The sequence below is a fragment of the Platalea leucorodia genome, assembly GCF_965183815.1.
Source record: "Platalea leucorodia genome assembly, chromosome: 5".
Lineage (NCBI taxonomy): Eukaryota > Metazoa > Chordata > Aves > Pelecaniformes > Threskiornithidae > Platalea > Platalea leucorodia.
The window spans coordinates 49,387,429-49,405,942 of NC_138827.1; the positions used below are offsets into that span (position 1 = coordinate 49,387,429).

The 18,514-nt window shown below is 38.1% G+C and overlaps 1 protein-coding gene across 4 annotated transcripts in view; it reads right to left on the reverse strand.

Moving 5' to 3' along the window:
- DNM3 (dynamin 3) overlaps window positions 1-18,514 on the reverse strand; it is a gene marked incomplete at its 5' end in the record, with an annotated part of 182,513 nt that overhangs the window by 136,320 nt on the left and 27,679 nt on the right. For all 4 annotated transcript variants that reach the window (XM_082311696.1, XM_082311694.1, XM_082311695.1 and 1 more), the window contains 9 exons: window positions 2,012-2,082; window positions 4,115-4,201; window positions 6,165-6,303; window positions 7,840-7,907; window positions 9,248-9,383; window positions 12,307-12,449; window positions 14,974-15,134; window positions 16,014-16,112; window positions 16,661-16,864. In XM_082311696.1, coding sequence (XP_082167822.1) covers window positions 2,012-2,082; window positions 4,115-4,201; window positions 6,165-6,303; window positions 7,840-7,907; window positions 9,248-9,383; window positions 12,307-12,449; window positions 14,974-15,134; window positions 16,014-16,112; window positions 16,661-16,864 — 1,108 coding nt within the window. The remainder of the gene's footprint in view (window positions 1-2,011; window positions 2,083-4,114; window positions 4,202-6,164; window positions 6,304-7,839; window positions 7,908-9,247; window positions 9,384-12,306; window positions 12,450-14,973; window positions 15,135-16,013; window positions 16,113-16,660; window positions 16,865-18,514) is intronic.

The following is an 18,514-nucleotide window of genomic DNA, read 5'->3' on the forward strand; positions in this document are numbered from 1 at the left end:
ACTATACCTGCCTGAGGCCCTGCAAAGCTGCAAGGTAGTTTGAAATGTCTTGTGCTCTCATTCTTATGAGCAAGGTTCACAGCACTTACTCCTATAAAACACTGCAGTCACATGAGACAACTGGCTAGAAGACTCAGCAAAAGAAAGGAAACACTAGGGAATCTGGGGAATCTATAGTCCAGGATGTTCAGATACTGTGGAAGCCCATATGCTGCCCAAAAATTGAATTCATTTTCCAGTTCTAACAAAATTGCTATAACAATACTACAATTATAGTTTAGAATGTGTATTTTCTACTGTTTAGCTCATAAATTAATGTATTTTACATTTTAAGTTGTTCTTAGTTATCCAAGTTTTCTCTTCCAGCTGAGCACAAGTCAACAAAGATACTTCCCTTCCCATCAGTTTCAACCTATAGAAACACTTCCTTAAACTTATCAGTGAACTTAAGCAAAGAGCCATTTGTTATCTGCTTATACCCCATCGCAGCTGGCGATTACTAGATCTCAACTGGCGAGAGAGGAAGCAGCTTTCCCAAGAAACTGAACTCGGGCATTGCAATTCCTTGGAAAAGACACAGCAGTGAGGACCACAGACTGAACCACAGGCCCCAGCAGCAGCATCCATGAGGGGGAATTTTCCAGGGAAGAGACATAATGAAATAACTCCAGATATACCTGGCACTGCAGAATCCAAGACTATAAAACATGGAAGGTTCCAACTTGACACAAAGAAAAATTTTTTTCACAGTGAGGAGAGGCAAGCATTGGAACAGGCTGCATGGAGAGGCTGGAGAATGTCCGATTTTGAAAGTTTTCCAGATCTGATTGGACAAAGCCCTGAGTAACCTGGTCTGAACTCGGCATTGACCCTCCTCTGAGCAGGAGGTTGGACTATGTGACTTCCCAAGGTCACAACACACACCATGAATATATAAGGAGTGTTTTTAGCAGGCTTTTTCCTGTCAGAAAAGGATGAAGAGAAGTGAATAGCAGGCAGGTTGTTATCTTGACCTCTAGAAGGCCAGCTACCATTTGTACAACATCCTGTCATTCGTCAAGAGAACTGATAAAGATATCTAGGACCTGCAAACAATTCTAGAGAAAGTTGCTCAAACCAAGCACATAAGCAGTGCCTGGCTTTGCCTTCTCCCCTCTCAGCTTACTGAACTCCATGTTTTAAACCTTCAAGGCATACTGCCAAAGATGTAGACCTTCCTTCACAGTGCTAACTAGAATAAGCAATAGTATAATACGCACCGTGGTGCCAAACTTTGTTGCCAGCATCCCGCATGGATGAAACCAGTTGTGATTCCAAACACTGTTATGGCAAATATGGCATGAATATGACTGAAAGAACATTTATTCTTCAAAGAGTGAAGACATCTTTAATGTTTTTACTAGTGTCAAAATGTTGGTATGAAGTCCCTGAGGCACAAATCGCTGGAAGCTAAGGGAGAACATTCTGGAGTATATTCTCACAGCCTTCTCAATTAAGCGAGGAGAACGTCAAACCAGGCCCTGCAGGGCATTCTGCTACTATTATTCTCTAGAGCCAAACAGCAGGCACACTTATAATTCAGTGACATCCATTACTCTGAGCAAAACCGTTTCACACGGAATCACAGCTCCCAAAATATGCATTAGCAACAATGTGGAAAGACCACCAATATTATACATTTCTGTGGTCCTAAAATGGATACAGTGAGGGCATCGGCTTGCCAAAGCTGCTTCCTGAGATGCGCGTGATTCCAGACCAAGACATAAGCTTCAGCTTCAGTGAAACCAGGCTTGTGAACTGGGGTAAAGAAACCCCTACAAGTGGGACAGAGTTCAACACTGTGTATATTGAGAAAGAGCACGCTCCTGCATGTTTGGGACTTTGCAGCTTGTATCTTCACTGTCACACTTCAGGACTTGTGTTTTGAACTCAGTTAAAAAAAAAAAAAAAAAAAGGAAAAAAAAAAAGAAAGCCTGACAGTGTCTTTATAACAAAGTGTCTATATACGTACTTTGCGAAGCCAATGAAGTCTTCATGATTGGTGTTGATGTAAGAAACCTGGATATCAATCAGCAGCAGCACCTATTAGGGGAGACAGGAGAGCAAAAAAAGGATGGGTAAGGTAGAGGAGAGAGATTGAGAAAAAGGAAGGGAGAAAAAAAAAAAACAGAACTTTTGAGTTTTCTGCATTATTGAATATTGTTTTCATAATCATTCAAGCCAAAGCCAACAATATTTTCTAAATCCCACCACTTCTGTTCATGTACTTGTTTAATAAGCTAGACTACAGAAGAGCTATTCCCTCTTCCTATTTTTTTTCCTGACAGACCTCATTTTTCACTATCTTGGCCCTTGTCCACTTCATTAAGATCAATGATACATGGCCAGAGAGAGTTTAATAATATATAACATGGATTCTAGCTCTACGTTTTGCAAGTTAAGCAAAATTCATTCTATTTGTAGTATTCCAGCCAAGTCAACAAGGAACCTGAACATTAAACTTAAAATCAAATTTTCTTTTTATGTACTACACAAACAAGTGATAGGTAAGCTAGCCCTGGCCCAGAAAATGTACAGTCCAGGTACTAGATAGCCATTCTGGTGCACACATCTGGCTTGAGAGATGGGCTAGTCAATGAAATAGCAGAATGAATTGTTTGTGTACTTATCACCTGCCAGTCCTTCAATAGCTCAGAGACAGAATTTGATTTGAACTTGACAATCTAACTCGGCAAAGAACTTGCTAAGATATTAGAGAAAGCTCAGTCCCACCTTTGAACAGCTTCTTGAACATGCATGAGACTGCACTTCCCCCCCCCCCATCTTTTCAGACTTCCATTTATCAGCAGGGAGCAAGGAAGAAACCTATTGCTACCAAATGGTAGCATTTAATCTCTTCAAAGTGTACAGAGTTATTTCTGTACAGCTCCTGAAATACAGCATCACTCCCAAATTCTTCACAATTTCCCAAAGATATTAGGTGCCTCACTCAAAGCAAAAGATACGGGGGATTTGGGTCTACCTCTTACCTCTGAAAATATCCTCACTAGTATTTTGATTTATTAACGATAGCTGCTAACAGCATAAATAATGATGTGAATATGTGACAATAACCTATTTGACCAATTCTTGGCATTTATAGAAAGCTGGTATTTTGTACTTTGTTCTGGGAAATTGCCAGGTATGTGCACACAATGAAGAATGGAATAATAAGAAAAAAATACTCAATTATTCTAAGTGACTTGTATCTTCTTCCAGATTTTGAAATAACTGAGTGTGCTAACTAGAACTCCCTGAAGGTACAAGGCCAGAAAATACAATTTTTTGAAAATTATTCTTAAGACTGCATTCACAGCACAGATTAAAGGAAAAGAAGCAGAACATGCTGCACAGCTCCGTAGCTTGCATAGGGACAGGACTAGAGAGCCAGGAGACCAGAACAACTTAGGAGCTCTGCCTAACCCTTCTTCCCCAAATATTTCTGTTGTCACACTCTGCACTCTCCAGACAGTAAATTCCTGTTTCCACTTCCAGTGGATTTTCTCACATGTAATCTAAGCTTTGAAGTTTCCTGGATTTGGAGTGCTTAGCTGGGTGATGAAAGTTCTAAACAAGTTTCTCTGAATTTTGGGGTTTTTTTAAACGTTTTTAAAACTTGAAGGAAAGCTTGTGACTCCCACAAGAGTCTCAGTAAAATTGCTTGTGGGCCTCACTGTAATTAGAACATGGGATGAGTATGTTAAAAAAAACCTGGAAACAAAGTAGAAAAAAGGCTAGATATTTCTGCATGCTTTTGTTTAATCATTAATTGATTTCCCACAAAGAGCTGTTGTGGCACAGTTAGGAAGATGGGCACACTGTGACACCAGAACAAGCCAACACTACTTTAAGCCACAATCATAATCTTGAAAGACCAGATTAGCATTTTCTGTAAAAATTCTAGTCTCTTCTGTCAAAGCTCAATGGTAGAGGAGCAATTTCTCTCCCCCTCTAAAATGTGCAGCCTGCTGCGGAGGGAAAGAAAAATCCTTCATTGTCTTACTGTACTTTGTACATAAGAACTTTCCTTCTTCACATACTTCCCCAAACTGTTAGATCTCCTACTTCTTCTCACCTGATCCTTAGTCTTCTCTTCTCTTTCACGAATGTAGCCGGCAACAATTCTTTCTGTTTCCTCACACAACCTTGGATATGTTGCCAACTGAAAAGCAAAATTAATAGAAATTTACACCTGCAGGGTGGCTTCAGTGGAATACAAACAGGGGAGCCTCCAGCTTTCCTCTTTGGAAGAAAGCAATTATTATAAATGCTTGGGCTAAATGTTAAACTACACTACAAAGTAAGCCTTACTTGCTATTAATGGTCATTTTCCAGAGAAACTGGAGAGGCCTAAACCCTTGGATTATTTCTGTGCTTTTGCTCCATGGAACATTGAGGAAAAGACACTTTGGACATATGAACCACAGTTTATCAGCCTTAGGGTGAGGTTTCTCCATGCCTCTCTCTTCTACTGTGCCTAATTCCAGAGTGGCGCTTTAAATCATTTCCAAGTTTCTTGTTCTTTGAAGGCTCCACCTTGTGGCAACATCTTTATATCTCAATAACAATACTTAAAAATGTAACCAGCAAAACACAACAGTAAACTTGGCCAATAGCACTGGGAAAAGAACCTGCACAATTAATTCAAGCGACATATCTTCCAAATTTTGACAAAAGTGAAAAAAAAAAAACAAACCTGGAAACTCTGCTCAAAACATTGCAGTAAATCTGCTTCTCTATAGTCTTTGCCAAAAAGATTGTCACCCTTTCCTGTTTTAAGAAATAGCTCCTTTACCTGCTCATTGGTACAAAAATAATTGCATTAATCAGAAAAATGCAAAGGATGTGACAGGATATTTCTCAATAACTTCAGCGTACCTGTGCTCACATCCCAGAACTGCTCCTGTACTTGCTACTATTGGGGTACCCTGCACTCTGAGACAGTGGGAAAGACAGATGAACAGAAGGTGAGACAATAAAAGTAGCCAATTAGCTAAGAATTCTACAAGAGTCAATGCGATCTTGTAGAATATCACAGAGAAATGGGAGAAAAGAGAACAGAAATTCAGCAACTGGAGTTGTCAATGCTCCAGACAAGTGAGTTGCAGTATTTACAGATGACAACTTTCCTATGAAGGTGAAAAGTGTGAGGAAAAAAAAGCTTCACATTAATATATCTGACATGCTTCCTTAGCCACACCTGGGGGTGTGGTGTGAAGTTTGAGGTTTCATTCTAAGAGTCTACACTAACCCAAGCACACATTTCAGGAAAAACATTCCCAAATACGCATAGATACTCATAGTAATGCTATGTTTAGTTTTGATGAACGTATTTCTTAATTTATTATACTTGCAGGATCTTAAGTTAAAAGTTTAATTGATACACACAACTTTCACATCAGGAAGTTCAATGCTCAGCAGTTCTTTCCACTTAAATGTTCAACATTTCTGTACAGCAAGCTTATTCGTCAACACTAGTGCAAGTATGTACAAATGCAAGGGAGATAAAGTCTTCCTAGCTTTCCACTTCTAACTTCTTGAGAGTTGAAGATCAGACATTTTGGGGTTGTGCATGAAAAAAAGCACAGGAGAAGCTGTGGACCCATTACATTTCAAAGAACTGTGGTGCTACCTAGTACAGCTTCAATATAGAAAGACCATTTTTCTCTCTTTGATAGATGTCTGAACATATTTGAGGCCTTTGCTGTAGAAAAGTTTCACTGTTTCTTCCTCTTATTAGCATTGGAAAGAAAACTTTAAAGTACAATTTTGTTTGCTGATTTACACATCCATGGAATTGCTGCCTACCTTCTATTTTCAGTACCAATGAAAACATGGTTTTAAAGAGGAAACTGAGGGCAACTCTTGACTCAAAAAAACCCTCCAATCATAAGGTGTGTATATATATATATATTCAAAACACAGGAATCAAAAAATGAACATTTCCAGCATTACATTGTTTTGAGAGTTTTCTAAAGTAATTACAACTTCTGCAGAGTCTTACTCTGTACATCAGGTGAGTAGATCAGAAATCTCTTACAGTACCGTAAAATGCAAGACAAGCTTTATATTATCTACTATACCATTACATTATACTTACATTACCAGATCTATATGCAAGTTACCTTTTTAGTGCACTTCTTGACAGTGTTGATTAACTCTTGCATCACCAGATCCACACTTTTTAAGCAAGGTCCTTTCAGCTTGACTATCTGTTTTTTAACAATGGCTTCAAACGCCATATCTGGAGTAAACAAACCTGTTCTGTGGACATAAAGGAATATGTAAGACAGTAATAAAAACATCATGCAAGGAAGATTTTTTTACTGAATTGCTCATATCTTCATTTTCAGAGGCTTACAGCTGAGTAATAACAAATCCTACACAAACAATTTCCACAGAACTAAATTTGCTCCTTTCTCTAAAAAACAGCATTATTGTGAGTAAGAATATAAAAGTAGAAACATGCCCTACTAGAAGATGACTGCAAGAACCCTAAAGAGTACTGACATAATGCAGCAAGGCCTCTTCAGCAGTGCATCAAACCTTAGAGAAAGGATGAATGGCAGCTGCAATACTCCATGCACAATCACTTGCACAGCAAACCCGTAAGTATCCTATAGCTGCACTTTTCTATTCACTCACAATAGGAAATGTGGTTCTGTTACTCAGAGTCCTATACGGGGAACTTCACAGTTGGTCACTGCAGGGTATATGAACCTATATAAAAGAGATACCTCACAGGACCAGTTCTAAACAAATAGGCCTTACTTCTCTTTCAAACACTGCTTGCAAAGGTCTATCCTGGCAGATAAATTATATAAAAAAGCAAACTATAAAACCATGCCCAAAACTATCAGTTCGCTATTATAAATTGCTCATCAAGACCTTTCCATCAATAAGGCCAGAAAAGTTCAAATACTGCACCACAGCTACTAGAGTCAACTATTTGAGAATCTACTATATTAGTAACGCAAAGAACATTTTCCAAAACACTAAGAGCAACAAAGTTTGAAAGCAATGCTTTCGAAACATATTACATACTCACAAGTACATAGGAGGAGAGGAAGGACACCCCCCCCCCCCCAAAACAAAACAAAACCCACCAAACCAACAAAACAAAAGAACAAAAAAACCAAACCCAAACAAACCCACAAAAGAAGAATCCAAGCTTTTCAGAATCTGTTCTATTGTCAAAAGAACAAAAAATGGGTATGCATCTGATAAAGTGTCCCTCCAAAACAGACTGATCATTCCAAAGTGAGATAATTAGGTCATTCCAAACCAAAAACCCGAATACCTTCTCTTCCCAAACCTAATAATATACTGCAGACACATCCACAAAGTGAAACATCAGCCATCAGGCATTGATGAAATCAGGCATTTCAGGAAACAGTTTAGAATAAAGGGGAGTAAGATAGTGCAAGGAGTCTGCCGCAACACAAGCTGAAAGGTTTTTCTCCATATCAAGACACAGGTTTTCCCTCTAAAACTTACAACTTTTCAGGAATACAGGCTTAATAGAACTGCAGACACTACAAGAAAAAAAGTCATTTATTTTCTCTGTAAAATAATTTTCCAGCATTTCGAGGTAAATTAAACCTCTTTGGGCAAACCAACTGTTTGGCCCAAAACCGCTACCTGAAAAACAGAAGTGTAAAGGATTGCAACAAAAAAAGTCAGCTGCTGGGAGCAGTGCATTAGTAACGTAGTCTAGCAGCCAATAGCCAACATGTCCGCAGGTTAAAAAGACCACACCCTCTATAATGTGACTGGGCTTGAAAACATGGGAGCACTTGCCTGATACCATGTATGTTCTTGATGGCGTAACTTATTTCTCTCCGCAGTTCCTTCTCATTGAATTCCATCTAGAGGAACAAGACCATACGAGATCATATTAGGGGAAGTTTTCAATAAAGCAGAAAATATTACCTCTCCCAATATAACTGGAAGCCAGGCAAGTTCAACTGGCAAAATATTAATTTCTAATTGTGCTAAACAAGGCGTAAGTATTTTAAAACATTTTAACACTAATGCTACAGTCAGCAGTAAGGATTGTTGAAAATTATGCACTCTTCCATTCCAGATATACTAACAGCTGGAAGAATTTTGCAGAGTTGATAGAGTAAGCCAGAAACAGGATTTGGAACATGCAACTTTTTTTTTTAAGCCTCGTTTCCTAAAGTGGTGCAACTTCTGTGATTATGGTCTGTTGATCCTCCCCTTCCCATTCTACTGTTTTTCAACCAAATTTAAGAGAGGAGTGGTCTCAGTTATGAAGTTATAAAGCTTTTCTTTAAGTTTCTTGAAAGCCAGCTAGCTGCAAGACAAGTTAGTGTTGTCACAAACTAAAGGGTCATTACCTAAGCCCAACTGCATTCTGTTCTGTTGAACTGCTAGTTGACCTACCACATTTAAACCTTGGAACCAGCCACAAACCTGTCTGGTTCTCACCCAACTGAAAGTTAGGGGATGTCAAGGCAATTGAACATAAAACAGGTGGAAAGGAAGCTTAGGAAAAGTGTAAAAGAATGGGGACTAGAGACACGGCAGAGTTCATGGTGAAGGGAAGCTGAAGTCACTGCAGTGAAAGAAAAAAAAAAAATCAAAGAATATATAACTCAAATTCATAGGAAACCAGGTTTCGTTAGTTTACACCCCACTGGATCTCCATTTATTCTGTTACCCAAAGGATGGGTAAGCAAGAAGAGATACATTATCTCGAAACACCAAATGTGCTTCTGCTCCACCTCCCACTATGAAAGTGTAGGACTGAAAGCCGGCTTTGGTTTAATGCATTGAATACAGGAAGCAGAAAACACAGAATATGGCTATTTTCCATAAATCTAATTTTAATAGGTACTAGCTACTTGAACACAAATTTACCAACTGTAGTTGTTTGCCTGCCCCATCTAACCAGAAGGAAGATGCCATTTGTGATAAAACAATAAAAAAAAAAAATCACAGAGAATAGTAAGAACTGGAACTATAATTATATTTTAATTCCTATATTTCAGAATTTTTAGCATGTCTCAGTATCCAAAACTAGAAATGAAGCCAAATGTCTCAGTTATAACTTCATGTAATTTCTTCCACAGTTAAGAGCACATTCTTCCAATTAGACCTTATCTTGGCTTTACTACTATCAGTATGAACATAAAGAATACATAAGTAAAACACAAAGCACACCAGCAAGATGGATAAATACCTTCACTAGTTCAAAAGGAAAACGTTCATGGAAAATACGATTGATTTTGGCACCTCCTGAAAGTTCTAGTGTATCAACCTGATCTCCTGATCCTTCGATTCTTTTTTCAAAGTCCACTGAAAACTGTTGTACCATCCTAAATTTCAAAGGAGGGGAGAAAAAAACCAAACACAACCATTTAAGCATGTCAACTACCAACTCTTTCTTCAGTACTATGTGACTACTAGCGCCTATTAAAACATGTTTAGGAATTGACAAAGGTATCTACAACAACAATTCATTCAGCCAAGCTGCCAATACATAAAATCCATATCTACACCGCACTGCCCCCCCCCCCCCCCCCCCGCTCTCTCGCAGGACATAGCTCATTATATTATTTTCTTTCTTCATAACCGTTGTATTTAAAAAAAAAAATACTGCTTATTAAACTGTATATCGAAGTCAGCTACAAATACAGCAGGGTACCAGGCTACATTCATGTTTTGTCAATGATCACAAAATTGTAAATGCTACTGTTATTTATTACATAAATTTTTAATATTTTTTTTTTTAGGAGAAGAGAAAGTAATGAGGGTGTTTTTAGTAGGATAAGCAAATAAAAGTCCTGACATTTAAGTTATAATACTTAGTGTATTTGAATAGAAAAGCACATCCATATTTAGATGCTGTTACAGAAACTGCAGAGCTCAACAAGGCAGACCACCACAAGCAAAAATCTCCAATCTTACGGCAAAAGGTATAATTTGTGGAGAGCTTACTTCTCCACAATGACCCTTTGATCTTTCTAGTACCTTTCAAAAACATACAGTCCAATAGCATGACGTGAATCAAGCCACTAAGCTGATCCAGTGCCGGAAAACTTGGAAGAGATTGCTAAGGAACTTACTTTCCTATGCCAAAAAGCTAGCCCAAGAAGCAGTACTAACACGTCAACGTAGCCACTGCCAGTACCAGGAGGAAAGGGTTCTAGTTATGTTACTTTCCACACCCCAAAAGAAAGTGAGGATAATTTTTTCTGACAAAAGAAGTTAATTTCTCCTATAGCACCTACTTATAACAATGGAATTAGAAAAAAAACTATGCAGGGAAGTATCAAGTAAGATGACTTAGGCTGAAATGGAATTGAATTATTTTTCCTTTAGAACGTGTTACAGTAGTAGAACAAGCATGAGATACCAGCAACACCTAACAATTCATATATGCGTTTCTAGCAGTTAAGTCACCAAATAGTGATAAAAACCACCTGTCTTGTACTGTCATGGAAGAGTCAAAGGTGATGTCCCTCTGTTTTTTGCAACGAAAACATCTGAAGTTAAGTCATGAGGGACAGACTTATGTCTACTCTTTTGGACACTGTTGTTACAAAAACAAGGAGTAAACCAGCGTCTTCAGCTGGCTCAAGAAAGCCTCCCTAGTTCAGGTGACCATTTTCCCTTCTGAATTCCAGACTTTTAATTAGAGAATGAATCCTGCCCAAAACTTATGCATTTTCACAATCCAGTGCTATTACCATCTATCCCAGAGAACTGAGAAGGCTGAAAACCTTTGAAATCAGTCAGAGTAGGAATGTGACAACACTCATTTAAGAGAGAAGAGCTAGGTATATTTGACATCTCTCTTTTTCTTCCTTTAGATGCTTCCTCTTCTAAGAGGTAAATTTTAATTGCATATGAACATAGAAGTGGCTGCAGAGGGCCAAAATGATGGGGTGGAAGAATGGCAGACCTTTCAGGTGAAAAGGTACACAATATTGAGTATCAAGCACACCTGGAAACAGACTAAGTAAGGAAGCTGCATGAAGCAAAGCAGCGGGTGCTAACTGGGCTTCAATCCAAAATGTCAGCATTGCCCTTTTTCCTTAGTGCTAAAACCACAATAGAGTAAGGGCTCTGATCCCACTTCCACTTGATTCAAAGTCAGATGAACAGTCATCTCTGTTCCATCACTTTACAACAGTGCTATCAAAGTCTTGTCAGACAGACTTATTTTGTGGATGAGATGCAAACTGGACAGTGACTTCAGCAGTGAAACAGCTTTCTAGTTTGGAACATATGATAATAATGTAGCTCCAGAAATCGTTGCAATTCCTCCGACAAACAACCACAGTATTCAATCCATGACTTCTTGAGATCAAAAGGGTCAACACCTGCCAGGTCAGTTTTAACACAAGCACAGGTGGCACATCACATCACCTATTTTGCTGCTATTTGTCAGATGTGTGCTCAGAGAGACAAATGGCAAGAAAGAGGTTTTCACCCACCCCAATACACTATCACTTGAATATAAGAATGGCTGCACTACAGCAGAACAATAGCCATATCATGACAGTCACCAACAATAAGTGCCTAGGAGAACAGAGCAAGCACACAGCAATATTTCTCCAAAACACTCTCTTGGCCTCAATAAATTGCTGTTCGTGGGTTCCATACAGCAGGAATTTGTCCTTGTACTTACTACCCTTAAATGTCTTCCCCATCACCAAGAATTTGCCTAGTTGCTTTCTGAAAGCACACAAATTTTTAGTATCAGCTCCTGCAGCAAAGAACTCTGTGGCTTAGGTGCACATCACATGAAGGACTACCATCTACGATTACTTTTGATCTTGCCATCTTTGAGTTCTTTTGGATAGTCAAGATTTTATATTGGAAAAAGAAGCATCCCCTATTCTCCTTTCAGACTCCTCATCTTACAGACTTCTAACACAATCTCCTCCCCTTGCTTGAGGTCATCTTTTTGGTAGGCAGAAGAATGTGTCTATACAATCAGAAGCAGTTTCTTACCTTCAATCATCTATGTTGCCCATCTTTGTACCTTTTCCTGTTCTGCTTTCTCTCTTTTCTAAGATTACTAAAATTAATTTAGGGAAAACCTTGCTGAAATTGTAGAGTAAATAAAGTGTTCTGGAACATCCAAAGCACAGAATTCTTTGGAGTTTGCATATAGAATCCTTAACCATATCCTAATCTTTAAATTTAAACCCATTAGAAAGAAAGAAAAAAAAAAAAAGGCAAAGCAAACCTATACAAAGTGGAAAAGCAGACAAAAGACTAGACACTCACTGCAACAGGGCTTTCGTTTTTCTGGTTGGATCTTCTGGTCTGAAGTTTTTGTATACCTCTACTTCATGTTCTATAGAAAGCAGCTGGCTCTGGAGTTTGCTTCTGAAGGCTGGCAGGGTATCCCGAATATGATTGGTAAGTTGCTAAAAACCAAATAAAAGTCCTTTTATACTGTTAATAAAGATGAAAGCAAGAGCACAACAATTTCCTTCTGACTGCCAAGCATATCAGCCATGACCTGTGCTAGTTTACCAGCGTAGTTCCTTTTGATCTTTGAAGCAATGGAGACTGTTAAAGAACAATAGAATATCCCTTTCACATACACATTATAAGGAGGCTTGAAAAATTCCTTCACCCTCTCACTCACTGAGCCTTGTTACTACATACTTGTTTTGTAACACACAAAAAAGTTATACACATTACATATTTAATTTGAAATGATCTCTCATCACTCAGCACTGATGCCACCACTCCCATTTTGCTGGTTTTCCTAAGGGAGTTTCCCCAATTCCCTATATACTTGTTCAGCATGATGACTCCTTTACTTTACAGCCACAAGACAATGTAGGACAAGGAAGAGATTCCGAACATCCACAGCCCATTAAGAACACAGATGGAAGAAAGTGTAGACATACGGAGTACCTGCTTGGCATTCTCCCACCACTGGGAAAAATCGCCTCCACATGACTTCTGCTCCCTTGTACAAAGTATACTAAAGGGAAGAGATTTTGCCTTTTTTTAAAGGCAATTTTTAAATTTTTTTTTACCTTTTTTAAACACTTGATTTTTGGCTGAAAAAGGTTCTACCACTCAAGACTATCAGTTTTCACTTCTGAAAATATACCTAGAAGTACTGGAAAATAAACTGAAGGAGAGTAGAAAAAAGCTTACCAGATCTGTGCTTAACTTACCTCACTACTTTTGCATATATACGTTGTAATGTGCTTGAAGAGCACTATCAATGTCTTAACTGTGCCATAAATTTATAATGCATTGTACCCATTCCTTGATCAAAACCAAAGTGGACTTCTTGCACTATGCTGCAAACCCTCTTCCCAGCCCCAGTCAGACAAGCTATAAATTAAGAATGTCATATACCAAAATACGTAAACTCAAAATAAAAGTTGTTCAGCGGACCCGACAGGCACAAAATCAAAAGCTGCAGTTTCCCTGGAGCACCACCTTGTGGATACAGAGAAATTTAAATATTACCTGAAACCACAAACACTAATAGGTCCCTAATATCTTAGGGATGAAACTTAAATAGATCTTCCCATATGTAATATTCTACACGCAGTAATAGCAATGGAAAAGCAACAGTTCATACTGAAATAGGTAAATTTACAAAACAGCTCACAAAAAAGTTAATAGCACATGAAGTAATGCAAGCCAGGACAGATAACACAGTCCATGCTTCAGTCTCAAAACTAATACACGTGGATTAAACTTTCAAGATATAAAAAAAGGCAAAACATCCTAAACACAGACCAAATTGCAGGATACAAGCGAGTTCTTGCATCCTGCTGAAGACTTTAGTTCTGAGGCACAAATAAATGGCATTAGCATTCTTTTTGAGCGAGTCCAGAGCATGCCATAATCTGGCCATCAAGTTATAGCTGCAAAGTCACTGTAGCAAGAAATTAAGCAGCCACTTAAGTTTCCTACCTTAATCAATAACTTTTCTGCTCTTTCCAGCTGCTGTCCAAAATGGACAAAGCCAGGCTGAGCTGGTCTTTGTCTATTCCAGACCAAAGATTGCAATTTGACAGTGAACTGGAAAAAACACTATCAAGTTTGACTTGTAGGAATGCCAAGAACAGTGGTCAGCTGATAAACCGAGTTTAAAAAAAAAAAAAAAAAAAAAAAAAAAGCATCACCAGTAATTTTAGAGAGGCAGGCATGACTTGATCTTCTCCTCTTCAAACAAGCTAAGGTCTGGTGCTATGGAAAGGGCAATACCCAAAGACAAAGTGAAAAGAATTATATGTTCCTTCAAGTCTGGTGTAGACAGTGTCTCGATTAGGACAGTAAGCTCTGGGTTTCTCCTCCAGGTAACTGGGAAATAGACCTCTATTTCCTGCTGAAGGGAGCTTCATGCCATGGTTTGGCATGAACTTATAGAAATAAACCAAAGGTTTGGGCAAAAATAAAGGTAGTGCGAACAAAGTGTTCTGATTATTGTATTTGTCATTTATATCATCAATATACAGTACACTGTAACAACAATAAAGTGTAGATTTTGAGGTCAAAGTGCAGACATACAGTGAACCCTCAGGATACATGATTTCCAAAAATGTGTTTGTTTTTTTTAATTTCTAAATTTGAATTCAAAAAATCCTGTTAAACTAGAAGAAACGTGATAATTAAGGAATAAGATGGTATACTTCCAGCAAGGGAGCTGAATCTTATTTTCTATGTTCTTATTCAGTATTCAAGAGAACAGGGGAGTGCAGAATTATCAGTAAAAGTCAGAAACTACTTCTCACAGTAAGTTCTTATGTGCTACATGTAATATACAGCTTTGTTAATTACATTGTGAAAATTGAAAAGGTTAAAAGCAGGAAAGAATAAATGAGGTTCGCTGACCAACATTCATTTTAATAAAGATTTTGTATTGGTTTTATCACTATAAAAGCTGCTTTTCACCACAAGGGCTTCAGGTTTTACCTGGTTTAGAACTTTTTGGAGATATGGTGTTCCCATCCGATCTGCCATGTGCCTATATGCTGGGTGGGAAAGAAAGAATTTCCTTTCTGCAAGAAGAGCTGCCTTTATGTCCTTCTTCCCATCAATGTCTTTCTGGCTTCTGTTTACAACACCAATATAACCTAAAAAAACCCCACAAAACCAATGGGTAAGTCAATGCAGCTATTGCCTGAACTACTGAATTCATATTAAATAGAACTAGACTGCCTCAGTTCAATCAAAACTTTCCAATTTAGGCATTTCAGATATCGTTTACAAGTACTGTAATGACCTTAACAGTGTCTAAATTGTTCATCCTGTTTATGTCTAACAGATACACTTCCTTTTAAATCACCAATTCAAATACAGAAATATCTGAAACTTTGGTGTACCCCAAAGAAACCACTTCACAAATAAACAAACAAAAAAAACCCCAAACAAAATCAAAACACACACCCAGGTCTACATAGATAAATTATACAAGATTAGCAAAATACAGGAAAATTTATTCTCGTTTGCTGGACCAACATACTCCATGGGAGGAGATGGCGATCTCATCAATAAATTATAACTAGAATCAAAATTCTTGATATTCTTGACAGTATGAGCAACAGTGATGGTAGCTGCCAGAACAATCACATGGAAAATTTCTGGAAGGGGTCAAAACTTGGTTTACAGTGAGATTACCAAAATTCTGGTGCTTGCTTCTGTCACATGCAAAGACAAAAAGATTCCTTTGTTACAAGAGACAGCAACCTGGCACAGAAAAGAAAACTGGCTATCAACTTGTGCTGACACTTCTTGTTTCTGGAATATGTGATGTATTTTCCAGGTCCAGAAAAAAAATTATTTTACTTGCAGGATATTTTTAGCACAGCCTCCTTTTATGTTTGCTGAATAGATAACAATAAAAGCTAGGAACTCATCAAGTCCAGCATAACCTTTGATTCACCTCCCAAACACCACCCTTATCCAGACCACCTTCTGGATTGCAAAGAATATAGGCAACTGAACATTCTCACCTCTACGAAGAGGGAGTAGCTTGTTTTCTAGAATTTCTCTTGCATCTGTTCCTTCATCCATCAGATCCAATTTTGTGATCACACCAATGGTCCTAAGGCCTGACCAGGGTGGAGACAGGAGGAAAAAGATAGTGAAGAATCATTTATATTCAGGAAGAACAATTACATCTTACAATTATATAATAATAGATATGTGACATTCTCAAAGCACATATCACACAATACCAGCTACAACTGCAAGTTACGGTATATCTGGAAAAGAAGGGATCATCATTGCCAGTGCTGAAATGTGTTCCTCAAATGTCTTTAACAAGGCTCAGCATTCCTATGATATGACTGTATAGAATTTATGATGCGAGTATCCAGAAACCCCATCAGCACCACAGTCCATTTTGCTAGGTACTACAAAAATTTCTAGATAGGCATTGCCCCATTTGCTTATAAGAGATAGTGACAAAATTTTAAAAATACATTTACAGCATCATTACCTGAATTACACTGAGCTAACAAACAGTTATTGTGATGTTGAAGCCTATATAAGAATGTATACATACTCATCTATATTATATATTATAAATTATACTTCACACATCCAATTATGTTATTGCTCTTGAGAACAAAAAGTGGTTACGTTCAATCATGCTTACCTTGAGGGTCCACTTCCTTAGCTAACTTCAGTGCATCTGAGTTGGCCAGATCAGTGTTAGCGGGAGTCACAGCCAGTATCAGACAGTTTTCTCGAGAGATGAACTGCATTATCATGTCTCTGATCTGCTGCTCAATATCTGGAGGCTGATCCCCTACTGGCACTTTAGTGATTCCCGGCAAATCAATAAGAGTCAGGCTTAATACTATATGGAAAACACAGGATCATAAAACTGGTTAGCACACAGGACATGTCTAAAGAGGTCTACACATCTATGGCTGCAGACAAATTTTAATCACATAAAGCCCCACATAATTGCCTTTATAGGTATATAAATATTGTCAATGGCTCAAACAAACTGCCTGACAATCTGAAAAGTACACTTGTTTCCCTGTTGGTCTTTCATCTCTAGATTTATCAGTACTATTTAATATTTTAAACATTACAACTGGCATAGGAGAATGATACTTATACTGAACATCCTTGGAGGCTCTTAGGCAAATGAACATGGCTTTCTGAGCTTTTTCCACCAACAGGAGCACAGACAACAGACCATTCCCATTGCATCTTTTAAATCAATCCAAAATAGGCTTTTTTTTTTTTTTTAAATACAGTCCTTCTCTGACCATGCTTTCAACAGTGTCTCCAATTAAGAAATTCCAAAAAAAGTCAATAGCTAGCCTAAGTTATATAGCAAAACTGTTGTTAAGGGGTTTGGGGGTATGTTGTTTGGTGGGGTTTTATTTGTTTGTTTGGTTTTTTTTACTCTGTAACTTCTTAAGAAAATTAAGAAACATTAAAAAGTTTATCCATTAAGAAAACCTGGTTTGCTCTGGCATGATTTCTCCAGTAGAGGCCACAATACCAACTAGAAGCATCGTAGCTTGTTCAGCCAGTACTGGGGCAACAGGGTATCCTTTAGAGAAATTAGAAAAATTTGATTCCTAGAAAGGAAACACCAGAAGTATATTTGGGGTCTGGCTAATATAGACAACAGTTGCTGAACTAGAAGACCGATCCTAATAAAACAAAGTAAAAGCATTAGGTAGAAAATTTTCACTTTCTCCTGGAGTTAGCATGTTCAACATACAAGCTTTGAGGCACAGCATTTAGTTCAGCTCCTCTCCAGTTGGCTATGCCACATCTGCATAGCAGAGAAGGGCTCAGGGGCATATGTTTAGAGCCAAGGCTGCTCATGGTATATCAAAGGGAGATTCAGCATCTCTTTAATTACCTCTCCTCTTATTTTAATCTTTCTGTCCTTTGATTTGCAATGAAGACATCAGATGAGGTGGTTAGAAAAATAAAGTGCTTCAGCCAAACATACCACTTTTCTCCTGTATCCGAGACAGATTCAATGCAAAATATTTTCTCTAGATTGCCTTCACTAAATTGCGCAGATGGCAACCAGAGGAACTAACTTTGATCTATACTGGGGGTCTACAACAGAAAGCAGCTTCAGACACCATTATTGTCTAAATATATTTTTAGTGACAGCTAACAATTAACATCCAATAGGGCAGGGAGACATAAAGACTTTCTAGATCACTGATCAGGGAATCCATCTGGAGGGTGGCAAAAAAGTTTTGCCTCTAAGTCTCCCATCTCCTATTCTTTGTCTTTACTAGCAAGCTACTCATGGTATACGTACTGGGGGAGAGATTGGTTTCATCCTGATGCAGAGTGAGAATATTTTTAAATCATGAGAATATTAAATGGGACAGAGAGTCTGCGTTCTGCCCAGCTCTAGTGGCAACAGCTCTTGACCGTAGAATGGTTTCGTAACACAGGAGAAGTTAAGGATTCTTCCAGATATATATCCACTTTTGCTTCAACTCAATCTCAGAAGTTTTTT